The 26,176-nt window shown below is 38.9% G+C and overlaps 2 protein-coding genes across 13 annotated transcripts in view; one reads left to right on the forward strand and one right to left on the reverse strand.

Moving 5' to 3' along the window:
* LOC128697736 (uncharacterized) overlaps positions 1-7,954 on the forward strand; it is a 41,027-nt gene extending 33,073 nt beyond the window's left edge. For all 6 annotated transcript variants that reach the window (XM_070099719.1, XM_070099718.1, XM_070099720.1 and 3 more), the window contains exon 6: positions 7,723-7,954. In XM_070099719.1, coding sequence (XP_069955820.1) covers positions 7,723-7,782 — 60 coding nt within the window. In that variant the 3' untranslated portion in view covers positions 7,783-7,954. The remainder of the gene's footprint in view (positions 1-7,722) is intronic.
* A 730-nt stretch (positions 7,955-8,684) lies between these two features.
* LOC128697734 (ectonucleoside triphosphate diphosphohydrolase 5) overlaps positions 8,685-26,176 on the reverse strand; it is a 108,094-nt gene continuing 90,602 nt past the window's right edge. For all 7 annotated transcript variants that reach the window (XM_053789602.2, XM_053789604.2, XM_053789603.2 and 4 more), the window contains 2 exons: positions 23,140-23,246; positions 8,685-16,735 (listed from right to left, as the gene is read on the reverse strand). In XM_053789602.2, the coding sequence (XP_053645577.1) occupies positions 16,658-16,735; positions 23,140-23,246 (185 nt within the window). In that variant the 3' untranslated portion in view covers positions 8,685-16,657. The remainder of the gene's footprint in view (positions 16,736-23,139; positions 23,247-26,176) is intronic.

Consider the following 26,176-nt stretch of genomic DNA (forward strand, 5'->3'; position numbering starts at 1 on the left):
CGCCCCTTTGTAAAACCGTGCTGAGATTCATTAATCAATTTATGCCATTCGAGATGGCTACAAGTTGCTTCAGCAGTTATTGATTCCATAAATTTTCCCACTATGGAGGTAAGGCTTATTGGCCTATAGTTCGAAGCTAAGGACCTGTCACCTGCCTTGTAAATAGGTATTAAATTTGCCGTTTTCCATTTAAAAGTGCACAGAATTCAGTAACTTGGCCAGTTTTATACAATTTAAAAAAATCCAATATAAAAAGTCTAAAATAAACACTATACAGTCCAGCCACTAAAGCAACATTTCGTCTGTTCAGTAATAACATCCCTAGGCCTCCTATATTACACTTGCCCTTTCATTATGAATTCACCAAAAAAAAAATTTTTTGTTGAATTGGACACATGTGCAACTCTTGGGTATCTTTATTGAGGAAACGTTTCACCACACAGTGGCTTCATCAGTCCATACAAAGGAGAAACTTGAAGAACAGGAGGAGAATGAGGTAATCAGTCCCTCAGCCTTGAGTCGATGTGGTCTGTCCATCAATTTTGTCTAATTCAACAACATGTCGGTTCTCTGAACCATTCATCTACAAAAAAATTTTTACCTATTTCTCAGATAATAAAATATAACCAGGAATGATTGATTATGGTTAAGGTCATCTCATAATTGCATGGTTGTAAAGATAGCAGCCTCCTGTATCTGCAGCCTGGGAATGTCAAACTAAATTGCAGTGAACCAAGGTGGTGTAACAGGGTACACTGGAAAGAAGTATGTCATGCATAAACACATTCAAGCTGCAGATTCAAATTGCCATTGGGATTGGTAAAGTCATGCACAAGAGTAGGAGGTAATCAGAATAGGGGGAAAACTTTTGCTGATGTCATCTGTAACAGTCAGGGATTTTAGATGTATTAGAATACCGATCAAAACAGGGAGAGGTAGTGGGTAAGAAAAGCCTCTTAACTGGTTTCTACAAGATTTATCCTCTTCAAGGGGGGCTCCTTGGCATGGTGAAGAGGCTCTTGGTCTGAGGAATTAGCCCTGTCGGTCTTCTTCCTCAGACCGAACCTAATTACCCCCCATTCTCCCCTCCCCTATCCCATCCTCCCCTTTTTCCATTCCTCCTCCTACTCCCCACCCCTCCCTTTTGCCCTTCCTCTTTTTGGCCTTTGGGATTTCTCCCACAGGCGCGCTAGTTCCTAGGTAGGGGAAAGGACACCGGGGTCCATCCCATTCCGTTGAGGTTCTTGGCGGTGGCGTAGTTTGCCGTGGAATCTGGATCGCCTGGGGATGTCCCGATCCCTCTCCGGAATCCTGGAGTAGCTTTGGGTGTCTTTCGGGCGACGGGTGTATCTCTGGAAGCCACCTTTCAGATTCCGGGGGTGGTGGCCGAAGGAGGTATGCTTTGTGGCGGATATCCGGCCGCCCTCTCTTTTGTCCACCGAGGTAGCTCGGCATATGTGAGGTTGCTATCCCGGATTGCTGGTTTACTGGCATGAAGGGTAGGGTATGGCACGGGTTCCATGCTGCATCTGCGTTACTAGCGGTGCTGAGGTCCTCTTGGGCGCGGAGGGAGATTTCCGGCCCTTTCATTCCTCCTGGGAACTATTCCTCCCCACTCCCCCCTTTTTTTATTCTTTTTTTATTTTTATTTTCTTTTCTTCTTTCTTTTTTTTCCTTAAAAACAAAAAGCAAAGGAGTAACCTAACCATGGAGAACCCATTCCATGAACCCACTACCCCCAGGCCCCTTCTTGATACCGCACCCCATTCTGACCCTGCCTTGTGTTTAGACCACTCTTCGGACACTCCTGATGCCCCTGTACCTCTTGCTGGTGCTGTTTCCTCACCTGCTTCAGGTACCGGGGCTTCAACTGACTCCTTCGATTTGTCTGAACTCCGCTCTCCTTTGACTATGCTTCCGGCTTCTCCCTCTACGGTACGGCAATTTTCGAATCGCCCGCCCATTTCACGCCGGACCAACTCCGGTCCTACTCCTAAACGCCAACGTCAATCTCCTGATGATGCTCCTTCGTTACCTTCCCATTCTACTCGGAAAAGACCAACACGTCAAGCACTCCCTCTCCACGCTCAGTTTCGGACCACACAATGGACTAAATTCTTTACTTTAAGACCGACTTCTTCTGCCTACCTTTCTGACCATAGTATTGGCAAAGCGCTCCTGCGTCATGTTGGTAGAGATATTTAATTTCATGCTCTCAAGAGCGGTACGCGCATCATCACTGTCCAGAATGCTACCTAAGCTCATGATCTTTCTCTCCTTTTGAATATTGATACTACTCCTATCACTGTTGAAAAACATCTTTCTCTCAATTCTTGTAGTGGTACTGTCATTCTGCCCCATACCATAGTCCAACAGAATTTCCAGTCATGTGGCAATGACATTCTTGAACAGCTGGAACTCCAGGATCTCCCAATCCTCAAAGTAGACACTTATGTCCTTCCTGCCCGGGGCCGGAGACGTTACCCTTGCAATTTGGCTCGTTTAACTTTTGACAGCCGAGAACTCCCGTCCTCTGTATATGTCACAGGACATCGGTTACAAGTTCGAAAGGTGATACCTACACCGCAACAATGTAGAAATTGCTGGCGTTTTGGCCACCCAGCGAAATATTGCAGATCTATGGCCGAATGCCCAGTCTGTGGTGCCGACGACCATTCTAATACATCTTGCAGTCAACCTCCATCTTGCCTTAATTGTAATGAAGCTCACCCTTCGTACTCCCGCCGTTGCCAGGTCTACTTAAATGAACGTGAAATCCGTTGCCTCAAAGAGGCAGAAGGTCTCCCTTATGCTATGGCAGTTACTCATCTCCGCCTCCAAGGGAGACTACCCCGTGTTTCTTATTCTCGTGTTTCCAGACATCCCCCCACTTCTGGGGTCCCATCTTCTGCAGCCTCCTCTGTTGTTACCCCTCCCATAGCCACTACGGCATCTAATCTTTTTGCTGTCCTTGGCTCTGACGTCCCGACTACAACTCAGTCTGTTCTCACATCTTCGCGTCCTTCCTCACAAGCCCCAGTATCGACAAGACCTCGTACGACACCTAATACCAATCGCCCCTCTACTTCTCAGAAGTCCAAAAAATCCACATTGCTCAAATCTTCTTTGCCCCTTCCTTCCCTTCTTCCACCTCCACACTTTACCTTTCCAGTCTCTGTACCTAGTTCTTCCCTTCTCCCTGGCTCTATTACAAGTGTGGAGATTCACCCTCCTCCTCGTACTATGCCTTCCACCCCCGTCCCCTCCCAAGTTTCTCCCTCTTCTGCCACCTCCCAGGTTTCTGCCTCTTCTGTCCCCCCACCCACACTTCATCTCCAGTCCCTTACACTCTTCCCTCCCCCTCTACTTTGGTACAGTCCATTACTGTCCCAATCTTTACTCACCCTCCTCCTATCTCCAATATGGTCTCCCATACATCTTTGAATTCAGAAACACTTGAAGCCATTTCAGAATATATTGCAGAGACTAAACCTTCAATGGACACTGATTCACTTCCTGTTCCTTCTCTTCCCTCTCCTCCATCTTCACAACCCCATTCTTCGCAACGCTCCGTTCCTTCGCTACTTGAACGTCTTCCAATGCCACCACACGTTGACTTTTCTAACCCCTCTAGTCCGTAGGTACCTTTACCTACAGATTCCTGGTATTTTCTTCATCGCCAACCATGGCCTATTTACAGTGGAATATCCGCGGCCTCAGGGGTAATCAGGGTGAGCTTCAGATGTTGCTTTCCAGGTTTTCCCCTGTTGGTGCTTGCTTACAAGAACCAAAATTACACTCGGCTGTTTTCCAACCTATCTTAGGCTATGATTTATTGTATTCTTCGGATCCTTTCTCCGATGGGACCTTTAATGAAAGTGCCCTTCTTCTACGCAATGATATTCCGTACTGTCAACTATTTGTCCATACCTCGCTGCATTACACTGCAGCCCGTATCCACTTGAATAAGTGGTTTACAATATGTTCTTTATATCTCTCTCCTCGAGCATTTTCTATCCCAGACTTTGCTTTTCTTGTTTCATCCTTACCACCACCACTTCTGTTACTTGGTGATTTTAATGCCCACCATTTCCTCTGGGGGATGTCTCATTGTGACTCACGTGGCATCCAGTTGGAGGCTTTTCTCGCCTCTCACCCCCTCCATGTTTTAAATACGGGCACTCCCACCCATTTTGATCCTCGTACTCATACTCTCTCTTGCATCGATCTATCAGTCTGCTCTTCCTCCACTGCACTAGACTTCACCTGGTCTGTTCTACCAGACTTACATGACAGCGATCATTTTCCGATCATTCTTACTTCTCCTTCCTATTCACCACCTTTCCGTAGCCCTCGCTGGCAATTTGATCGGGCAAATTGGGATCTTTACTCACACCTCACTGCTTTTAGTGAGGTTCCTTCTTCACCCTCCATTGATGAGCTCCTACACATCTTCTCGACGTCAGTTTATACCGCAGCTTCTCATTCTATACCCCAAACCTCAGGCAGGCATTCTCAGAAGTGCGTGCCTTGGTGGTCTCCTGCTTGTGCTCGTGCAGTACGTTTGAAACGTGCTGCATGGGGCAGGTACCGGTACAATAGAACCGCTGAGAGACTTCTTGATTTTAAGCAGAAGCGTGCGATCGCTCGCCGTGTCATCCGTGAAGCTAAACGCACTTGTTGGAGAGACTATGTTTCCACCATCACCTCTGCTTCTTCTATGAGTGCAGTCTGGAAAAAAGTGAGGAAATTGAGTGGTAAATACTCTCCTGACCCGGCTCCTGTTCTACGGGTCACTGGTGTTGATGTAGCAAACCCTCTCGACGTTGCCATTGAACTTGGCACACATCTGGTCCATATTTCCCGAGGGCTCCATCTATGCCCCTCGTTTCTTTCCTCAAAGTCTGCCAGAGAGTTAGTACCCTTGGACTTTTCTTCTCTCAGAGAAGAACAGTATAATGTGCCTTTTACACTTCAAGAACTGGAGGCAATGCTCTCAGCTTGCCGATCATCAGCAGCTGGGCCTGACGACATTCATATTCGTATGTTACAACATTTACATCGGTCAGCCCTTGTAGTCCTCTTACACCTCTTCAATCTTATTTGGGCACAAGGAGTTCTTCCCCAGCTGTGGAAATCTGCCATTGTTCTCCCTTTCCGCAAACCGGGTACTACAGGACATGATGCCTCCCATTATCGTCCCATCGCTCTTACCAGTGCAGTTTGCAAAGTGATGGAACGTCTCGTAAATCGACGTTTAATGTGGTATTTAGAGACACACAACAGTCTCTCCGCTAGTCAATATGGCTTTCGTAAGGGTCGTTCTACCATAGACCCCTTACTGCGCTTGGATACGTATGTTCGTAATGCCTTTGCGAATAATCGCTCAGTTATTGCCATATTTTTTGACCTTGAGAAGGCATGTGACACAACTTGGAAGTATAATATTTTGGCCCAGGCCCATTCCTTAGGCCTCCGAGGCAGTCTACAATCCTTCCTTAAGAACTTTTTAACTGACAGACATTTCCGTGTTCGAGTCAATAATGTTCTTTCCCCGGACTTCGTCCAAGCTGAAGGTGTCCCTCAGGGATGTGTTCTAAGCACAACACTTTTTCTCCTTGCTATAAATGATTTGGCCTCTGTTCTTCCACCCAATATTTGGTCATCACTCTATGTTGATGACTTCGCTATTACTTGTGCAGGCGCTGACTGTCATCTTATTGCAGTTTCTCTCCAGCATGCGGTCGACCATGTTTCCACTTGGGCCACCACGCATGGGTTTAAATTTTCAAGTACCAAAACTCACCAAATTACTTTCACTAGACGCTCTGTTATCTCCAATCATCCTTTGTATCTCTATGGCTCCCGTATCCCCGAACGTGATAGTCAGGTTTCTAGGCCTTCTCTTTGACCGTAGGTTGCTGTATAGCCCTTGTGGCTTAGCGCTTCTTTTTGATTATAATAATAATTTGACCGTAGGTTATCCTGGAAACCTCACATTACCTCTCTGAAGGCAACTTGTCACAGCCGGCTAATCCTTCTTAAAACCCTTGCTCGTCTTTCCTGGGGAGCTGATCGTCGAACTCTTCTTCTCCTACATTCAGCCCTCGTTTTATCGAAACTCGATTATGGTGACCAGATTTATTCCACGGCCTCTCCTGCTACTCTCTCTAGCCTTAACTCTATCCATCACCAAGGATTACGTTTGTGCCTTGGTGCTTTTCGCTCTTCCCCTGTTGAGAGCCTCTATACAGAAGCGAATGTTTCATCCTTGTCTGATCGCCGTGATGCCCATTGCCTTCGCTACTATGTACGCTCTCACGATCTCCACAATCCTTCCATTTATAGAATGGTCACCGATATTAGTAGACATTCTTTATTCGTTCGCCGCCCCTGTTTGCTCCATCCCTTTTCTCTTCGCCTACATTCACTCTTGTCTTCCCTTCAGTTACCACCTTTATATGTTCATGTAGCATCTCACTTTTCCCTACCCCCCTGGGAAGTTCCAGCTGTTCGGGTCTGTTCTTTCTCACTCCCTTACTCGAAAGCTCAACTGCCTACGGTGGCTTCCCGCTCTCTTTTTCTTGATCACTTCCACTCCCATTCTCATGCCACCGCTGTGTACACAGATGGCTCTAAATCTTCAGACGGCGTCGGATTCGCAGCAGTGTTTCCGGACAGCGTCGTGCGGGGGCATTTACTATCTTCAGCTAGCATTTTTACTGCTGAACTGTATGCCATTCTTGCAGCACTTATTCGTATCGCATCTATGCCTGTGTCATCATTTGTAGTAGTCTCAGACTCCCTTAGTGCTCTACAGGCTCTACGAAAATTTGATACATCTCATCCCCTAGTTCTCCGTATCCAACTTTGGCTACGCCGTATCTCTACCAAACATAAAGATATTGTTTTTTGTTGGGTCCCTGGTCATGTCGACGTACAGGGCAATGAACAGGCAGACACTGCTGCGAGGTCAGCAGTACATGACCTACCAATTTCCTATCAAGGTGTTCCATTTCTGGACTATTTTGCTGCAATAGCTACCCACCTTCGCACCCGTTGGCAACAACGTTGGTCAACTCTGCTCGGTAACAAACTTCATTCTATTAAACCGAGCATAGGTTACTGGCCGTCTTCTTGTCATCAGTGCTGAGGTTGGGAGACCACTCTCTCCCGCCTTCGCATTGGCCACACTCGTCTTACTCATGGGTATCTCATGGAGAGGCACCCTGTTCCTCTCTGTGAGCAGTGTCAAGTTCCAGTATCGATTAGCCACATTCTGTTAGACTGCCCTCTCTATCAACGAGCACGCAGAATTTACCTCCAACGTCGTCTTCGTTCTACTACTCTCTCTTTACCTTCCCTTCTTGCTGATGGACCCTCCTTTAATCCTGACTCTCTCATTGACTTCTTGACAACGACCGATTTACTCCACAAACTCTGATGATACTTTTCGCACTCCCCTGAGCCCTTTCTAGTTCAGTCTCTTGCTGCCCTCTACCCTTTCACCATCCACTACCCCGCTGTTATCCATAACCTATTACTCATCCATCTCCCTTTTGCCACCTGATGCCCTCGCTTCCTTCCTGCCCTGCAGCGCTGTATAGTCCTTGTGGCTTAGCGCTTCTTTTTTGATTATAATAATAATAATCCTAATTACCATTTCCTTGTAATATTAACATTATTGCTCATCATTATTTAATGTCGGTATTTTCTTTCCAGGTGAAACGAGCTCAGTGTGAAGGCCATGCTATTTTAGAGGAGGAATTTGAGAATTTATAAATTTTGGAAATGATAAGAAAATTAAAAGTTGCCTTTCCTCATTCTCTGCATTCTGCTTGAATCAATCTCTCTCTCTCTCTCTTGCCTCTTGAAAAGTTATTAATTTGTTTGGGATTTAGCTGTTATAATAATAATAATGTTTGTCTAAAATAAAAAATACAGTTGAATATTACACCTTTTTTTTTTTAGTTGAGGTTTTAGACCTAGTCTTGCAGACTCTCCTGGACCCCATATGTCATCTTTAGTAAATTATTATTATAATAATCAAAAAGAAGCACTAAACCTACAAGGGTCATACAGCACAGCCATCTTTAGCAAAACAAATGCTTTCTCATAATTTCTTAGTGACAGCTATTATAATGTTCATCTGTGCAGTTTCTTTATAGTGATAAGAACATTAAAAAGTTCAAGTATTTGGTAACTTTTCAGTCTTAGACTACATCTCCACTGACTCACTTAAGATATTTTAATGGTAACATTTTATAATGAATATAATGAAGCTTTTACTACTTTCTTCCATGCCCCTGGCTCTTGCATCCTCCCATGAACACTCCTGCTCGCTCTCCCTGCAACAGTATATGACCCTTTCAGATTTAGCACTTAATTTTATGCTATTAATATTTTTCCATACCCCAGCACTTCTTTAATATCTACTAGAGCTTTGGGAAGTGTAACTTTATACAGTATTACAGTCATGAGGGGGAAGCACTCTGCCCAAAGAGGTGCATAACATTTAACTCATAATGATGTGCCCCATAATATAAGCAGATGAAATAACTTTTGAAATAAAAAAAAAATCGTACTATGGAGCTTCTATGTTACTTGGCAGTAGCAATTGTATTTAGAGTGAAACATTTAATATAATTTGATTTTTTTCTGACTGAGGCTGAAATATACAGAACTCTCTCTTACCTATGTTTTATTCTTCAGCTTAAATGGTTTCTTCCCTAGTCTGACAGATTGCAAGTGGTTTTCCTTAGCTTTGATGTAAAGCAGTTTTACATAATGAAAGTATTAAACATTTTGATTAATACAAGTATTGTACATTTTATACAATTAATGGGTAAGTGTATGGCATTACCCACTGGGTAGACATATGTATATGCAGAATATAAAATATTTTCACTCCATTTATCAGTGCTAAATTTTTAAACAAAAAACATGATTATTTAAGTAGTATGATAATACAGATAAATAAAATTATATTGTACATATATTTAATATGGGGTTTATACTGTATAGGTAGATTTATGTGCATTTCATTTTACAGAGTACCTCGACAGTCAAAATGCTTTTGTCTACCACACCTTGCTCAAAAGCCTGGCCCTTTTTATAGTATACCCTCTATATGCAACCCACAGGTTGACCAATATCTAAGTACCTGTATACTGCTAGGTGAACAGTATACTCCATAGATACAACCCACAAGTTGACCAACATCAAAGTAACTGTATACTGCTAGGTGAACAGACAGTAAGTGAAAGATGATTTGCCCATAAATATTGCTCAGCTTGAAGATGGAATCCAGGACCTTCCATTTTTTTTTCAGCTGAACCCTCTGACCACTGAGCTATAGTTTATTTTTCCATCTGAGAAACCAGCTAAATGCATACCATTTTGGGCAAGACTTGGGCCAAACAATTTAATTTAAAAGTAAACTTGATACAAGATTTACTGAAACTATAAAAGTAAATTGCTATGAAAACTGTAATAGTAAATTGCCATAAAAAATACTGAATTTAAATACCTCTATATAAATATTTAAATTAGCACATTTGGTAAACATGTCTTTTTATGCCATACTTATTTCAGTCAACACATGAAGCCTAATATCAGAAAAAGGCTAAATTTAGTATTTGAAACAAAATATTACAAATAAAATACATAACAGAGTAAAAAGATGCTCTTCAAACATTTTTATTGTGCTTTATAAACGAGTTTTAAACCCACAACAGAAAATGTACCTATGTTTAACAAAAATAATTTCATTTATGAGGTAAAACATTTTTTTACGTTTTGATTAATCTTGAGGTTTCTTGTAAAACTATACACATTTGTGTATAATTACTTGTGGAACTATACACAAATATTTACGTCACCAGATTCGTAAAACAAAAAAAAAAAATACAACTCCTTATTGAAGTTACAATAAAGAGCATCAACTATGGAAGCAGAATTTTAATTTTATTTTGACTACTATAGTAACCCTTATGGGTTTAGTGCTTAGTTAAAATTATAATAATAGTTTGACTACTATAATTCATTACTCATTGGAGTGAAAGCTGACTTGAACAGAAACATTAGCTGCAATCACTTCAAAAAAATTATGAACTAAAGATAACAAATACGGTCAAAACTCATCAATACAAAAACTGAAGTTGTATAAAGTGATCAGAGAAAATATCTGCATCTGAATTTGTTACCCTTCAGGTTAGGGAGGACGGGCATGCTCTTGATTCAAGGAACTAGAGCTACCCTTCCTTGGATCAAACCTGATTATTTCCCATTCCCCAGGTGCTATGATGTGTGAATATAGTACTTCCTCCTGAATATAATTAGAGCTTGTCAGTTACTATAATCAGAGAAAGCACTAAACCGATGTCAGTTATTGATCTAGTAGAATTATATTTTTATTTTATAGCACATGTGAAATTTCTAGCTATTATTAAGGCTATCTCAGACATTTTTTTTCAAAGAAACAGATACTCATACATAAACAGATTAACATGCCATTTATTCATATAAAGCACTTATGACCTTGTATATGAAAAAGTCTGCAATATTTACAAAGCTACTGAGTGAAAAATTACTTTTTTTTTTTGTCATCCATCTTAGGTCTCAGATGGATGGCATTTGAAAAAAAATAGGTCATATATTTCCCATCTTCATTCCTTGTACATAAATATTTTTTCCTTAACTGTTTATTCTCAAATTTCTTTAGATACAGTGGAACATCAGCTTACAAACGCCCCACCATGCGAATTTTTCAGGATACGAACGAAATTTCAGGATGCGAACTTCCCCCTCAAGGGAGGTTCCTTAAATGAATAAATAAAATATTTATTTCTTTGCAAAGGTTACAATGTGTGTTTACATATAAGATTGGAGCAAAGAAAGCCACTATCATGCTGAGGCATTTCGGGCAGACTTAACCAAATATTAATAGACTACTAAGTCTAGACAGGTGAAAAGTGTACAGTAGGGCCCCACTTATACGGCGGGTTAGGTTCCAGGCTACCGCCGTAAAGCGGAAATCGCCGTAAAGTGGAACACCCTTTTTTTCCACTTATAAATGCATACAAACACTAGATAACAAGTTTACACTAACATATATTAAGTTAGCAATAGAACCAGGCATCAAAAAACAATAAAAAGGTACAATACACACATAGTGCACTCATTACTTACCTTAAAATATTTATAGTCTTAATCTAGGGTGAGACAAGTAGTATTTATTGTAAGAAATCAAGTGTGGTATGTATTGTAATAGCCTCACCAGGCCACCCCACCCACACATACTATTCTATGATATTTAAGCATCCCAGAGCGATAAAATGTATATACAGTTCACTCATTACTTACCTTAAAATATTTGTAGTCTTAATGTAGGGTCAGGAGTAAGTAAATGAGATAAAACGAATAAATGAGAGAGAGAAAGAATGAATACATGAGAGGGGGCAGGCGCAGTTATGTAAACAAACCAGGGGAAGGTAAGTTTTGTAAACAAACGAAGTGTACACGTCTGGTTTGTGTACAAGTTACATTGTGTACAGGTTGTCTCTACATTGATACGGTAGAATTAATAAAGAAGAACACTCCCATTCTCATGTAACATCATTTTGAGAAGAAATGAAGCTCTGAGTGAAGGCAATGGAAATAAGTCACACTGACTTTTTTGGGTTATCCTAGGTTCTCTACACGTATGTTGTTATGTATGATAATCTATGTAACTGTATTTGTGTATACCTGAATAAATTTACTTACATACATACGAAAGGAATAATTTTCTACAGTTACCCCCAGTAACACATTTACTCTTATGTTAGATTAGAGAAAATGTTATTCTTGGCGTCACTTGTACAAGTTATGTGGCTCCCACATCTTATATTTATGTTTATTTATTCTATTGTGGGGTGTATTTATCATCTTTTTATGTTATGTATCGTGTTTATTATATAATTTTGAAAAAAATATCATGGATGGATTAATGAAAATGTGTATATTACCGTAATATACGACATTTAATGAGACTCCGTGACTATTGTTATTATGGCGTCACTTGTGGAAGTCGTCTGCTACCAGAGATCACATTTATGTTTATTTATTCTACTGTGGGGTGTATTTATCTTATTTATATGTTATGTATAGTGTTTATTATATAATTTTGAAAAAAATATCATGGATGGATTAATGAAAATGTGTATATTACCGTAATATACGACATTTAATGAGACTCAGTATTGTTATTATCACCACTTGTGCAAGTCGTCTGCTCACATCTCACATTTGTTTATTTATTCTACTGTGGGGTGTATTTATCTTATTTATATGTTATGCATCGTGTTTATTATATAATTTTGAAAAAAATATCATGGATGGATTAATGAAAATGTGTATATTAACGTAATATACGACATTTAAATGACTCGATGTATGTAAGTTTATTTAGGTACAGGTATACATAAGTATAATTATCAGAGTATATATAAAATATGAAATAACTTTTAAAAACATTTGAAATTTTGGAGTTTCCAGACAAAATGGAGAGACTTAGTGCTTACTGAGCTCATGGAGAATGTAAACAAACAGGGTGGGGCACGGTGACCGTATTAGAAAGTCAGGTGGGGGGAGCCGTATAGTGAGTTTTGGTCATAATTTGAAATGTCCGTATTAGCGGAACGCCGTAAAGCGGAACGCCGTAAAGCGGGGCCCTCCTGTACTAGTAGTGGTTACCAATGCTTTGCTGATGGTGGCACCAACTACTGGCAGCCTTTTGAAGTTCCTCCTTACTGTTATTATTATGTTATAATAATTATTATTATAAGTATGTATGTGGTGGTGGGCTCTTGATCTAGGGAACTGGATCTGTGCTCCAGTTTCCTAAATTAATAATAATTATTATAATACACACTAAGAACAGTAATAATTATAATAATACAATAATAATAATAAAAATATGTTGTCATTTTTAGACATTTTTCATAATTTTTTTTTTCATATTTTTGTGCCTAATGCTTCAAAATACAAATTTGTAATCCTCCGGGTGGCTGAAGGTACTGCTAGACCATGAGACCACGGCTCTCAGTGTCCACCAAGAGTCAAAAGGAAATGGAGGTGTGCTGCTCTGAGTGCCCGCAGCAGACACTTGGGATGCGTAATTTTGTCTTATATTGTACAAATTTCTTAAACAATGCTTTGCCCAAAGAGACAGTATTTGCGTACATTCAGCAAGAAGTGATTAGAAACTATGAAAAAAGCTAGAGAAACGAAGAAGGCAGCAGCACAGAGTGAGGCAGCTGGTCATCACCACCACTGTGGCCGCCGCCGCCGCCGCCACCACTGTGGCCACGGTGATCATATCTTCACCTATATATGCATCTGTCTTGACCACACCTGTGGTTACATATGTGACAACCTCACCACTAATCATAGATAAACACAAGCTAGGTGTAGGGGTTATGGACTGGGAAGATACTAGAGTGGGAGAGTAAATGGCGGATGCTTTCTGCAGCTGCCTGCATTGCCATCACCTGCCTTATTACGGCTTATTTTATTCATTCTAGAGTATATATCATGGTTCTATGTTACTGATATTGTTTATTATGTCATATTAGATGAATTGTGATAGATAACTAAGCCATAGAGTTGATATTAGCATTATTTTGTCATGCCTCCTGAGAGATTGGAACAGATTAATTGCATTTCAATTAATTTAAATGAGGAAAATTGACTCAGCATACGAACAAGGTCACGGAACGGATTAAATTCGTAAGCCGAGGTTCCACTGTATAACTAAAGCCTTCCCTACATTATATGTGTTCTAGTTAAATGTTTATGTTTCAGTACTAATTGTATAATTAATCTCTTACACAGCCATGTAGTATACAACAACTTAGCCCAATAACATCAGGGTAACTGAGGCTTCCATGCTGTCCTGTCTCAGTACAGTATACAGCAGGACCCCCGTATCCGTGGCTTACTGTGGCCCGAAAATAACCCTTAATTTTGCCTAATTGCCTCAGAGTACAAAAGTAGTGACTGTGGAAGTTCTTCAAAGCATAAGAGAAGCCATATTTCCCATCAGTGGAAACGTAATAATTCTCCCCTTATTGTGCACAATTTATCAATTAAGCTTTATAATAGGTAAGTATGTAAACGAAAAGACATATATACAGTGGTACCTCGAGTTTCGGCCATAATTTGTTCCAGAAGGCTGTTTGAGTGCCGTTACCGAACAAATTTGTTCCCATAAGGAATAATGTAAATTAGATTAGTCAGTTTCAGACTCCCAAATATACATTTACAAAAATACACTTACTGTACATAATTGTTCGAATTGGGAGCTTTTCGAAACTCGACGTACCACCGTATAGGGTTTGTTACTAATGGCGGATTTGGTATCCGCAGTAGGTCGTTGGAATATATCCCCGCAGATACTGACGTCCTATTAAACTTACAATGCAAACAATTTTATGAATACTACTTTCTCTTCCTTCTTTCCCTCCCCCAAACCTGACTAATATGTGTTCCAAGTTATTTACAAAAACCTGTCAAGTACTTTACAACTTAATTAAATAAATCCACTTAAAAAATTACTTTTATAAATGCTCAAAACAGCTGAATCATTTACAAAATTACACAAAACTACTGAGAATCTTCACACTTAATTAGAGCCACATAAACAGTACTGTATCATTATGTTCATACAGTATTTTGATACATACCTGGAGAGAGTTCAGTAACATAGTTCAGTAACATGAACATAAGTTCCTATGTAACTTAAATTCAATGCTGTATGACCCTTGTGGGTTTAGCCCTTAGTTATGATTATAATATAACCGAAATTCATGTGAAAACAGTACTGTACGTTACTTTTGTTGCTAATGTACAGTCTTCTTCAAAAGAAGACTGTACCGTAATTATATTCATTAACTGTAAAACCGGCTCGATGAATGTCATTCATACAAGGAGCCCAACAAATGTTATGCATACAAGGAATCCAATATATACTATGTGTATAGGGGGACCCAACAAATACTAAGAGTACAATACAACCAACAACTGCTATGCACAAATGAGGCTAAATAAAACTATACAATGACCTTGGGTTTGTGGGGAGGGCAAGACGAGCTCTAACTCCTGGTCCCACCTCTTCACTTTCAACTAAGTGATTAAGAATAGTTTTGTTAAGCATATCTGCTTTGATCCGGTGTGGAGTCCGCTTCCACTCTACCATTGTGTATAAGAAGCTCAGCAATAACAAATATGCTGTCTTCAAAGGGTCCAACAATTAGAAATACTTGGTAAATAATTTACTTTTTTTTTAAATACCATCTTTGGAATAATTCTGTAATTATAATACAAAATATTTGTATAAATATTTGTGTAACCTCCATCAGTGGAAATCTTGAGTCGTTAATGAAAATGTATATATGGTATATATCATAACTAAAGATCTACACTTGCCAAATATGAGCTATGAATATTTCAAACCATTTTAGATGATCATCCAAAAAAGGTTTAAATTCTAAGAATTATAGCTTTAGAAAAAGTCTATGCCTGCAGTTCTTACTGAGACAATTTAGCATATTACATGGCATTAAGGAATGTATGTAGTGTTTGGTGAAGTAATACTAATTTGTTGCTTTTGTGTGCAGGGACAAAGAAGCCCTCCCCACTCCCCAATAAAATAAAAATTTGTTCCCAAAACAGTTACACTGGGAGCCGACAGTCAAATTTCAACAAGAAATGTTGCTACAGGGAGGAAATGGCCAACGAGTATGAATACAGACACAGGTTGCTGAACAAGCTTTTCTTGAAACATTTTGGACTGTGATTAATTACTTTACATAATTATAATCAAATTAAGCACTAAAACCATAAGGGTTATACAGTGCTTTAGACTGTGATAAAAGCTCTATACAGAGTTTGTTGTCCTGATAAAACTTGTTCTACAATTTGTGTCCAACTTCAACCTTGATACTTGTTATTGCTTCGAGTCTTTGTGAAGAGTCGTTCTCAACTTATATTTCAGAAAAGTAGAAATTTAAAAATAAATATATCCATAAGATATGATACCTAATTACTGTACAGATACATCACCTGCAAATAAATTCTTAAGCTTCAAAGCAAGCTAATCTGCAATAAAATATGCTATGATCATTAATATTTTCACATAATATTAAGTACAGAAATAAATTCTAAATATAAATATTTCATGAAAATTGCATTACAATTATCTATTAGTAATTATGCTCTTCATATAGATGCTTGCACTATATGTTCAGACATATATTTACAAACACTGTTCTGTAACATTCTTTGATTATTATGCATATGCAATGATTCTTTAAACCCAGTAGACAATATACATAATGTGGTTGAAAGAACATACTCTCCTTTTGATATAACAATGTCTTTCATTGACTACTTTTATAGAGCACTTTATCAATGTGCAGGTTCTGAATAATTGTTCTTTACTTAGCACAGTAAGCATGAATGTTGAGTCTGTTGAAATCACCTTACACAAGATGAAAATTGTCTTTCTGATAAGAGGAGACCAACACAGATTGCACAGTTTCTTCAGGCACTCGAGTTTAAGTTTATTGTATTAAGTGTTTAGTAGAAATAACACAAGGTCTAAAATTCATTGATCTCATATTCCATTATTGATCACATGGAAAGCTAAACCAAGCCCCCAGCTGACTTCATAATTATCAATCTTCTTGTAAAGCTGTAGACCAAAAGAAATATATAATTACAAATAAATACTGATGAATTAACCTATTTCAATAAATCATTATAGTAAGTATTGATAGCAACATAATACCTAGCACTCTACACACAGTATTTCTAGGCATAATTATGAATAAGGTACTTTAAAGAATGCTTCATGAACACTTCTTACTCATCAGTACAGTGAACCCCCGCATAACGATTACCTCCAAATGCGACCAATTATGTAAGTGTATTTATGTAAGTGCGTTTGTACGTGTATGTTTGGGGGTCTGAAATGGACTAATCTACTTCACAATATTCCTTATGGGAATAAATTCTGTCAGTACTGGCACCTGAACATACTTACGGAGTGAAAAAATATCGTTAACCGGGGGTCCACTGTACTTACTTGGTAGCAAAGCTCATGATAATTTTAACTTCAATCTGATTTCTATGTCTCACTTGAATGTTTGTAGTTTGATCGTCTACCCAATTATCCTCCTAGCTTTCTTTAAACACTAAAAAACATTTCATTCACCAAGTGGTAAAGTTAAAACAATCATTAATAATAAAATAACCTTCCTTCAATGTTATCAGCAGCACTTTTATTTCATTCTACTTCAAGCTTTTTCTCTCCCATGAAACTCATTTACCTGGAGTTTACCTGGAAAGAGTTCCGGGGGTCAACGCCCCTGCGACCAGGCCTCATGGTGGATCAGGGCCTGATCAACCAGGCTGTTACTGCTGGCTGCATGCAATCCAATGTACGAACCACAGCCCGGCTGGTCAGGTACCAACATTAGGTGCTTGTCCAGTGCCTGGTTGAAGACATCCAGGGGTCTATTGGTAATCCCCCTTATGTATGCTGGGAGGCAGTTGAACAGTCTTGGGCCCCTGACACTTATTGTGTTGTCTCTTAATGTGCTAGTGACACCCCTGCTTTTCATTGGGGGATGTTGCATCGTCTGCCGAGTCTTTTGCTTTCGTAGGGAGTGATTTTCGTGTGCAAGTTTGGTACTAGTCCCTCTAGGGCTTTCCAGTGTATATAATCATGTATCTCTCTCCCTGCATTCCAGGGAGTACAGGTTCAGGAATTTCAAGCGCTCCCAGTAATTGAGGTGTTTTACTTCAGTTATGCGTGCCATGAAGGTTCTCTGTACATTTTCTAGGTCAGCAATTTCACCTGCCTTGAAAGGTGCTGTTAGTGTGCAGCAATATTCAAGCCTAGATAGAACAAGCGACTTGAAGAATGTCATCATGGGCTTGGCATCCCTAGTTTTGAAGGTTCTCATTATCTATCCTGTCATTTTTCTAGCAGATGCAATTGATACAATGTTATGGTCCTTGAAGGTGAGATCCTCCGAAATGATCACTCCCAAGTCTTTGACGTTAGTTTTTCACTTTATTGTGTGGTTGGAATTTGTTTTATACTCTGATGAAGTTTTAATTTCCTCACATTTACCATATCAGAGTAATTGAAATTTCTCATCGCTGAACTTCATATTGTTTTCTGCACCCCACAAAGATTTGGTTGATGTCTGCCTGGAGCCTTGCAGTGTCTGCAATGGAAGACACTGTCATGCAGATTTGGGTGTCATCTGCAAAGGAAGACATGGTGCTGTGACTTACATGTCAGATATGAGGATGAGGAACAAGATGGGAGCGAGTACTGTGCCTTGATGAACAGAGCTTTTCACCATAGCCACCTCAGACTTTACTCTGTTGACTACTACTCTTTGTGTTCTATTTGTCAGGAAATTATAGATCCATCTACCAACTTTTCATTATTCCTTTAGCACACATTTTGTACACTATTACGCCATGGTCACACTTGTCGAAGGCTTTTGCAAAGTCTGTGCATATTACATCTGCATTCTTTTTGTCTTCTAGTGCATCTAGGACCTTGTCATAGTGATCCAGTAGTTGGGACAGACAGGAGCAATCTGCTCTAAACCCATGCTGCCCTGGGTTGTGTAACTGTAACATAGGTGGCAATCTTGCTTCTTAGGACCCTTTCAAAGATTTTTATGATATGGGATGTTAGTGCTATCGGTCTGTAGTTCTTTGCTAATGCTTTACTGTCCCCTTTGTGGAGCATACTTTCCATTTCTTTGATCGGAGTAATTCTCATCTCTTCAAAATGTTTTTCCTCAGAATAAATATATTTAATTTCTATGTACTGACCAATCTTTGGAACTTGCCCCCAGAACACAAATAAACAGAAATGTTCTCTAAACATTTCCACAAAAAAGTTCCTTCCTTCCTTACCCTTAATGGGCTCTGCACCTTCTTAATTACAACATATTTCTTATTTACTAATTCTTCCACGACTTACATTCCATGTTATAAACACAAACATGCCCGAACTTTCTTCTCATCTTATTTCATTAACCTTCTATGCACTCTACATTTCATCCAGTACATTAAGTACACATACAATTTAAAGTCTCAAGTTATTTTATATTCACTTACTGATATAATGTCATGCACTTAATTTCTATAAAAAACAAATTCATTTAGGGAGTACAGTCTTTATCTTGGTAATGAAGGATCAAGCCTCTACTACTCCTTGCACTAAATGACTTGCATAGGTTAAAGCTTCTTATATAAATAAAAAATTAAATTTATACCCATATCTACAATTTGTAGGTAGTAGGTTGGTAGACAGCAACCATCCAGGGAGGTACTACCGTCCTGCCAAGTGAATGTAAAACAAAAGCCTGTAATTGTTTTACGTGATGGTAGGATTGCTGGTGTCTTTTGTCTGTCTCATAAATATGCAAGATTACAGGTATGTCTTGCTACTTCTACTTACATTTAGGTCACACTACACATACATGTACACATTTATTTATACATACTCATCTGAGTTTTCTTTTATTTTATCTTAATAGTTCTTGGTCTTAATACTTTTCCTTTTATATCCATGGGGAAGTGGAATAAGAATCTTTCCTCCGTAAGCCATGTGTGTTGTAAAAGTCAACTAAAATGCCAGGAACAATGGGCTAGTAACCCCTTTTCCTGTAAAGATTACTAAAAAGAAGAAGAAAATTGTCAAAGTGGGAAGTCTGAATGTGCATGGATGTTGTGCAAATGATAAGAAAGAGATGATTGTGGATGTTATGAATGAGAAGAAGCTGGATGTCCTGACTTTAAGTGAAACGAAGCTGAAGTGGGTGGGAGAGTTTCAATGGAGAGGAATAAATGGGATTAGGTCAGGGGTTTCAAATAGAGTTAGAGCTAAAGAAGGAGTAGCAATAATGTTGGATAAGCTATGGCAGGAAAAGAGGGACTATAAATGTATTAATTCAAGGATGATGTGGAGTAAAATAAAGACTGGATGTGAAAAGTGGGTTATAGTAAGCGTGTATGCACCTGGAGAAGAAAGAAGTGTAGAGGAGAGAGAGAGATTTTGGGAAATGTTGAGTGAATGCGTGGGGAGTTTTGAATTAAGTGTGAGAGTAATAGTGGTTGGGGATTTCAATGCTAAAGTGGGTAAAAATGTTATGGAGGGAGTAGTAGGTAAATTTGGGGTGCCAGGGGTAAATGTAAATGGGGAGCCTTTAATTGAGCTATGTGTAGAAAGAGATTTGGTAATAAGTAATACATATTTTATGAAAAAGAGGATAAATAAATATACAAGGTATGATGTAGCACGTAATAAAAGTAGTTTGTTAGATTGTGTATTGGTGGATAAAAGGTTGATGGGTAGGCTCCAGGATGTACATGTTTATAGAGGGGCAACTGATATATCGGATCATTATTTAGTTGTAGCTACAGTTAGAGTAAGAGGTAGATGGGAAAAGAGGAAGGTGGCAACAACAAGTAAGAGGGAGGTGAAAGTGTATAAACTAAGGGAGGAGGAAGTTCGGGGGAGATATAAGCGACTGTTGGCAGAAAGGTGGGCTAGTGCAAAGATGAGTAGTAGGGGGTTGAAGAGGGTTGGAATAGTTTTAAAAATGCAGTATTAGAATGTGGAGCAGAAGTTTGTGGTTATAGGAGGGTGGGGGCAGGTGGAAAGAGGAGTGATTGGTGGAATGATGAAGTAAAGGGTGTGATAAAAGAGAAAAAGTTAGCTTATGAGAGGTTTTTACAAAGCAGAAGTGTTATAAGAAAAGCAGAGTATATGGACAGTAAAAGAAAGGTGAAGAGAGTGGTGAGAGAGTGCAAAAGGAGAGCAGATGATAGAGTGGGAGAGGCACTGTCAAGAAATTTTAATGAAAATAAGAAAAAAATTTGGAGTGAGTTAAACAAGTTAAGAAAGCATATGGAAAGTATGGATTTGGCAGTTAAAAATAGAGTAGGGGAGTTAGTAGATGGGGAGAGGGAGGTAATAGGTAGATGGCGAGAATATTTTGAGGAACTTTTAAATGTTGAGGAAGAAAGGGAGGTGGTAATTTCATGCACTGGTCAGGGAGGTATACCATCTATTAGGAGTGAAGAAGAGCAGAATGTAAGTATGGGGGAGGTACGTGAGGCATTACGTACAATGAAAGGGGGTAAAGCAGCTGGAACTGATGGGATCATGACAGAAATGTTAAAAGCAGGGGGGGATATAGTGTTGGAGTGGTTGGTACTTTTGTTTAATAAATGTATGAAAGAGGGGAAGGTACCTAGGGATTGGCGGAGAGCATGTATAGTCCCTTTATATAAAGGGAAAGGGGACAAAAGAGATTGTAAAAATTATAGAGGAATAAGTTTATTGAGTATACCAGGAAAAGTGTATAGTAGGGTTATAATTGAAAGAATTAGAGGTAAAACAGAATGTAGGATTGCGGATGAGCAAGGAGGTTTCAGAGTGGGTAGGGGATGTGTAGATCAAGTGTTTACATTGAAGCATGTATGTGAACAGTATTTAGATAAAGGTAGGGAAGTTTTTATTGCATTTATGGATTTAGAAAAGGCATATGATAGAGTGGATAGGGGAGCAATGTGGCAGATGTTGCAAGTATATGGAAAAGGTGGTAAGTTACTAAATGCTGTAAAGAGCTTTTATGAGGATAGTGAGGCTCAGGTTAGGGTGTGTAGAAGAGAGGGAAACTACTTCCCGGTAAAAGTAGGTCTTAGACAGGGATGTGTAATGTCACCATGGTTGTTTAATATATTTATAGATGTGGTTGTAAAAGAAGTAAATGCTAGGGTGTTCGGGAGAGGGGTGGGATTAAATTATGGGGAATCAAATTCAAAATGGGAATTAACACAGTTACTTTTTGCTGATGATACTGTGCTTATGGGAGATTCTAAAGAAAAATTGCAAAGGTTAGTGGACGAGTTTGGGAATGTGTGTAAAGGTAGAAAGTTGAAAGTGAACATAGAAAAGAGTAAGGTGATGAGGGTATCAAATGATTTAGATAAAGAAAAATTGGATATCAAATTGGGGAGGAGGAGTATGGAAGAAGTAAATGTTTTCAGATACTTGGGAGTTGACGTGTCGGCGGATGGATTTATGAAGGATGAGGTTAATCATAGAATTAATGAGGGAAAAAAGGTGAGTGGTGCATTGAGGTATATGTGGAGTCAAAAAACATTATCTATGGAGGCAAAGAAGGGAATGTATGAAAGTATAGTAGTACCAACACTCTTATATGGGTGGTAAATGCAGCAGCGAGGAGATGGTTGGAGGCAGTGGAGATGTCCTGTCTAAGGGCAATGTGTGGCGTAAATATTATGCAGAAAATTCGGAGTATGGAAATTAGGAAAAGGTGTGGAGTTAATAAAAGTATTAGTCAGAGGGCAGAAGAGGGGTTGTTGAGGTGGTTTGGTCATTTAGAGAGGTTGGATCAAAGTAGAATGACATGGAAAGCATATAAATCTATAGGGGAAGGAAGGCGAGGTAGGGGTCGTCCTCGAAAGGGTTGGAGAGAGGGGGTAAAGGAGGTTTTGTAATCAAGGGGCTTGGACTTCCAGCAAGCGTGCGTGAGCGTGTTAGATAGGAGTGAATGGAGACGAATGGTACTTGGGACCTGACGATCTGTTGGAGTGTGAGCAGGGTAATATTTAGTGAAGGGATTCAGGGAAACTAGTTATTTTCATATAGTCAGACTTGAGTCCTGGAAATGGGAAGTACAATGCCTGCACTTTAAAGGAGGGGTTTGGGATATTGGCAGTTTGGAGGGATATGTTGTGTATCTTTATACGTATATGCTTCTAAACTGTTGTATTCTGAGCACCTCTGCAAAAACAGTGATTATGTGTGAGTGTGGTGAAAGTGTTGAATGATGATGAAAGCATTTTCTTTTTGGGGATTTTCTTTCTTTTTTGGGTCACCCTGCCTCGGTGGGAGACGGCCAACTTGTTGAGAGAGAAAAAAAAAAATCTACAATTGCAACATTTCCTTTTAAACCTACTACAATTACCTATTTAGTATACATTTGTCTTAAAGGGAGATGAATAATTAGAAGAAGCACACAAGAGACTTACCTTTATAATGCTGCTTCCCTTGAGGCCATACCCATAAGTGAGGAATGAACTGATAAAAGTGAGATCTAGGCATGCTAGTGGCTGCTCCACATTGGGAATGTTGCAAGCTGTTAAAATGAATTAAAAGCCTTTTAACATATGTAAGAGCATATTAGGACTATTATGTCATCCAACATTTTCTTTTAATTTTTAAACTGTAAACATGAGATCTTAGGTTCCTAAAAGAAAATATGTAAGAAGATGCCAATGATGAAACTACTTAACATTCTGGAGTCTGGTATTTTATTTTTGCAAAGCAATTTATTAAACAGCTATGACTAAAGAATGATATACTTAGTTTTACAACTTTTATTATCTAGAATATAACAATTCCAAGCAGTACATGTGGCAGAAATCATAGTTTCCAAACTTCTGGTACTACAGCTTGTGTGCATGACCAAGAGAATACACCCTTTCTAGCACCTGGGTTACCCAGTAACATAAGGCTAGACTGACTTGTCTTCCCTGGAAACATAGCTGCTTGCTGTTAAACTGGTGAAGGGTGCCAAAGCAACAACCTATATGAAGTGAACTTATGATCACACTAATACAGTTAGGCCCACTTTAGTGGATAAATTTGAATGTTCTGTAAAAAAATATAATTCACAACTGTTACATGTTCTCTTGTCTTCACAATACAAGTTTGTTAATCTACAGAGTATGTATGTACCACTGTCCCTTTAAGAAATGTCCCTTCTTTGCAAATAAGAAAACAGCTCTCCAGACTTCTAAATGCCTTCAAGCAATAGTAACTTGAAAAGTAAAATCAAAACATCTGCTGAGAATTCTCACAGATTTGTCTAATAAATGTAAAAGTTCCCACTTGTAAAGAAAAACAAAACTTAAGACTACTCAACAAAAGAGCTCTTGGCTCACAACTGCAGGACTTGGGTTTCATTCTCATGCACATCAAATTGTATGAGCAAGTTTTCCTACACCTGTTAACCCTGTTCACCCAACAGTAAACAGGTACTTGGGTGTTAGCTAAACTGTTCAAATAAAAATAAAAACTTTATTTCTTTGCCAAGGTTACAATATGTGTTATTTCATATGATTGGTACAAATAAAGCCACTATCATGCTGAGGCATTTTGGCCAGACTTAACCTAATACTTAAAGGCTACTTAAGTCTAGACAGGTGAAGAGTGGGAGATTACAAATATTCAATATTTTACTCTTATTATTAATATGAGGCAGTACAATTTATGATACAAATGTACATTTTTAAGTTTGTAATTAAGTTTGTTTACTATTAATATGAGGTAGTACAACCCTTTACCAGGCTTGTATCAAAACTGAGGCAAAAAAATAAAAAGAGAAGCATGGTTTTCATGGTGCCATGAGCAAAAAGCATGTCCTCAAATAGACTTCTCATCTCAATCCAACCAATCAGAAGCCTTCTGGGCGGAGTTTGAATGTGGTGTCAGTTGGGTGTTGTCAACTGCTATTGGCTGGGAGCTCCAGCAACCTTCAGTACTGTCTGAAGTGTTGAAGGAGCACCATTTCCAACCTCATTCTCTAGATATTTCACCAATTTACACCACTCCAGAATGGGATGTGTTTTCAGTGCATTATTGAATGTTTGAATCTCATTTTGAGATGCAAATGAATTGCCTGAGGCATTGAGAAGTAACAAATGAATGCACTTGAAGTTTTGTTAACCTTTTTTGTATCAAATATGAGTCATGGCCTGACAATGATAGAACATCACATACCACTGAATGGTACTTATTTGCGGCAAAACCTGACAACAGCGATAAGAAATGTGGCAATGAAGGTGTCATATATCACGGATTAATAGATAACAAATAGACCATCTTTGTCATTGATAGCTAACAACTGCATGCTGAATCAAATTCATTGATATATGAGCACTTTTACCTTGTAAATTTATAAAATTTGCTCATTTTGTGTTTTCTGTTTATTTCAAACACAAATGTGTTTTATGGATCAAAGGCTCAAAGAAAAAGGGATTACATCGTGCCAGTTATATGATGACAGTGACACTAATGAAGTGGATTCTGTGGATGAATCTGAGCCACATCCAGATGCTTCAGCTTCAAGTGAAGATGAACATGAAGATTTGTCTGCGAGAAGTCAGCGAGTTACTGGAAAACCAGGTTGACGAAAGAATTGTCAACAACAAAGGTAGATGGTAACTGTCCTTCAGTCATAAAAAATTATAATGGCCATATGGAAGGCATAGATAAGAATGGTATGTTGGTGCATTTCTACAAGTCCCCACTCAAAGCAAAACGATGGTACATGAGGCTCTTTGGATATGTCCTTGATCTTTGTTGTGTCAATGGCTGATTGTTGTACAGGCGTGACTATGGTGCATTGAAAGAGAAATACATGAACCTCAAGGAATTCAAGTTTTCTGCCTCTCATTCTGCAAGAAGACCAACCAAGGTAATCCGCAGGAGCCTGAGATCATCTCCAAGTTTTTCAATTTCACAGTCTTCTTCACTTGAAGAAATTTTCAGTTGGCCTGGAAAAAGGGCTCAGGATGATATAAGATATGATCAAACAGTACTTCACTGGCCAGTTCCTACAAAGAGGCTTTCATAAGTAAACATTGCAACACCAACACCAAGAGGACCTACTCTTCCTCTCTTGTTCCATATACTACAAGGTTAATCTATGTATAAATGCAACCAGGAATTGTTTCATGGATTTCCATACTGAACAAGATGCTTAGATACCTCTTATAAAAATGTCTGTCACAATAAATACAGAAAGGATACTCACTTGGTGCCATATTGTAACATTTTTTCATTTTTTTGCATAATGTCAATTACTACAAATGTGTTAAAATGATTGAAATCAAGTTACTGTGCCTTTTGTTTAACCTAGTTGTACATTAATAAACCTTTAATGTATATATATGCCTTTTATTATCATTCATTAGTAACTGTTATGATTCATTTAGACACTTACTATTGTTGGGCATTGCATCAAATCTGATGCGTGATCTATCACCAATAGTTTAACCTTTG

Source organism: Cherax quadricarinatus, chromosome 68, assembly GCF_038502225.1.
Source record: "Cherax quadricarinatus isolate ZL_2023a chromosome 68, ASM3850222v1, whole genome shotgun sequence".
In the NCBI taxonomy this organism is placed as follows: domain Eukaryota; kingdom Metazoa; phylum Arthropoda; class Malacostraca; order Decapoda; family Parastacidae; genus Cherax; species Cherax quadricarinatus.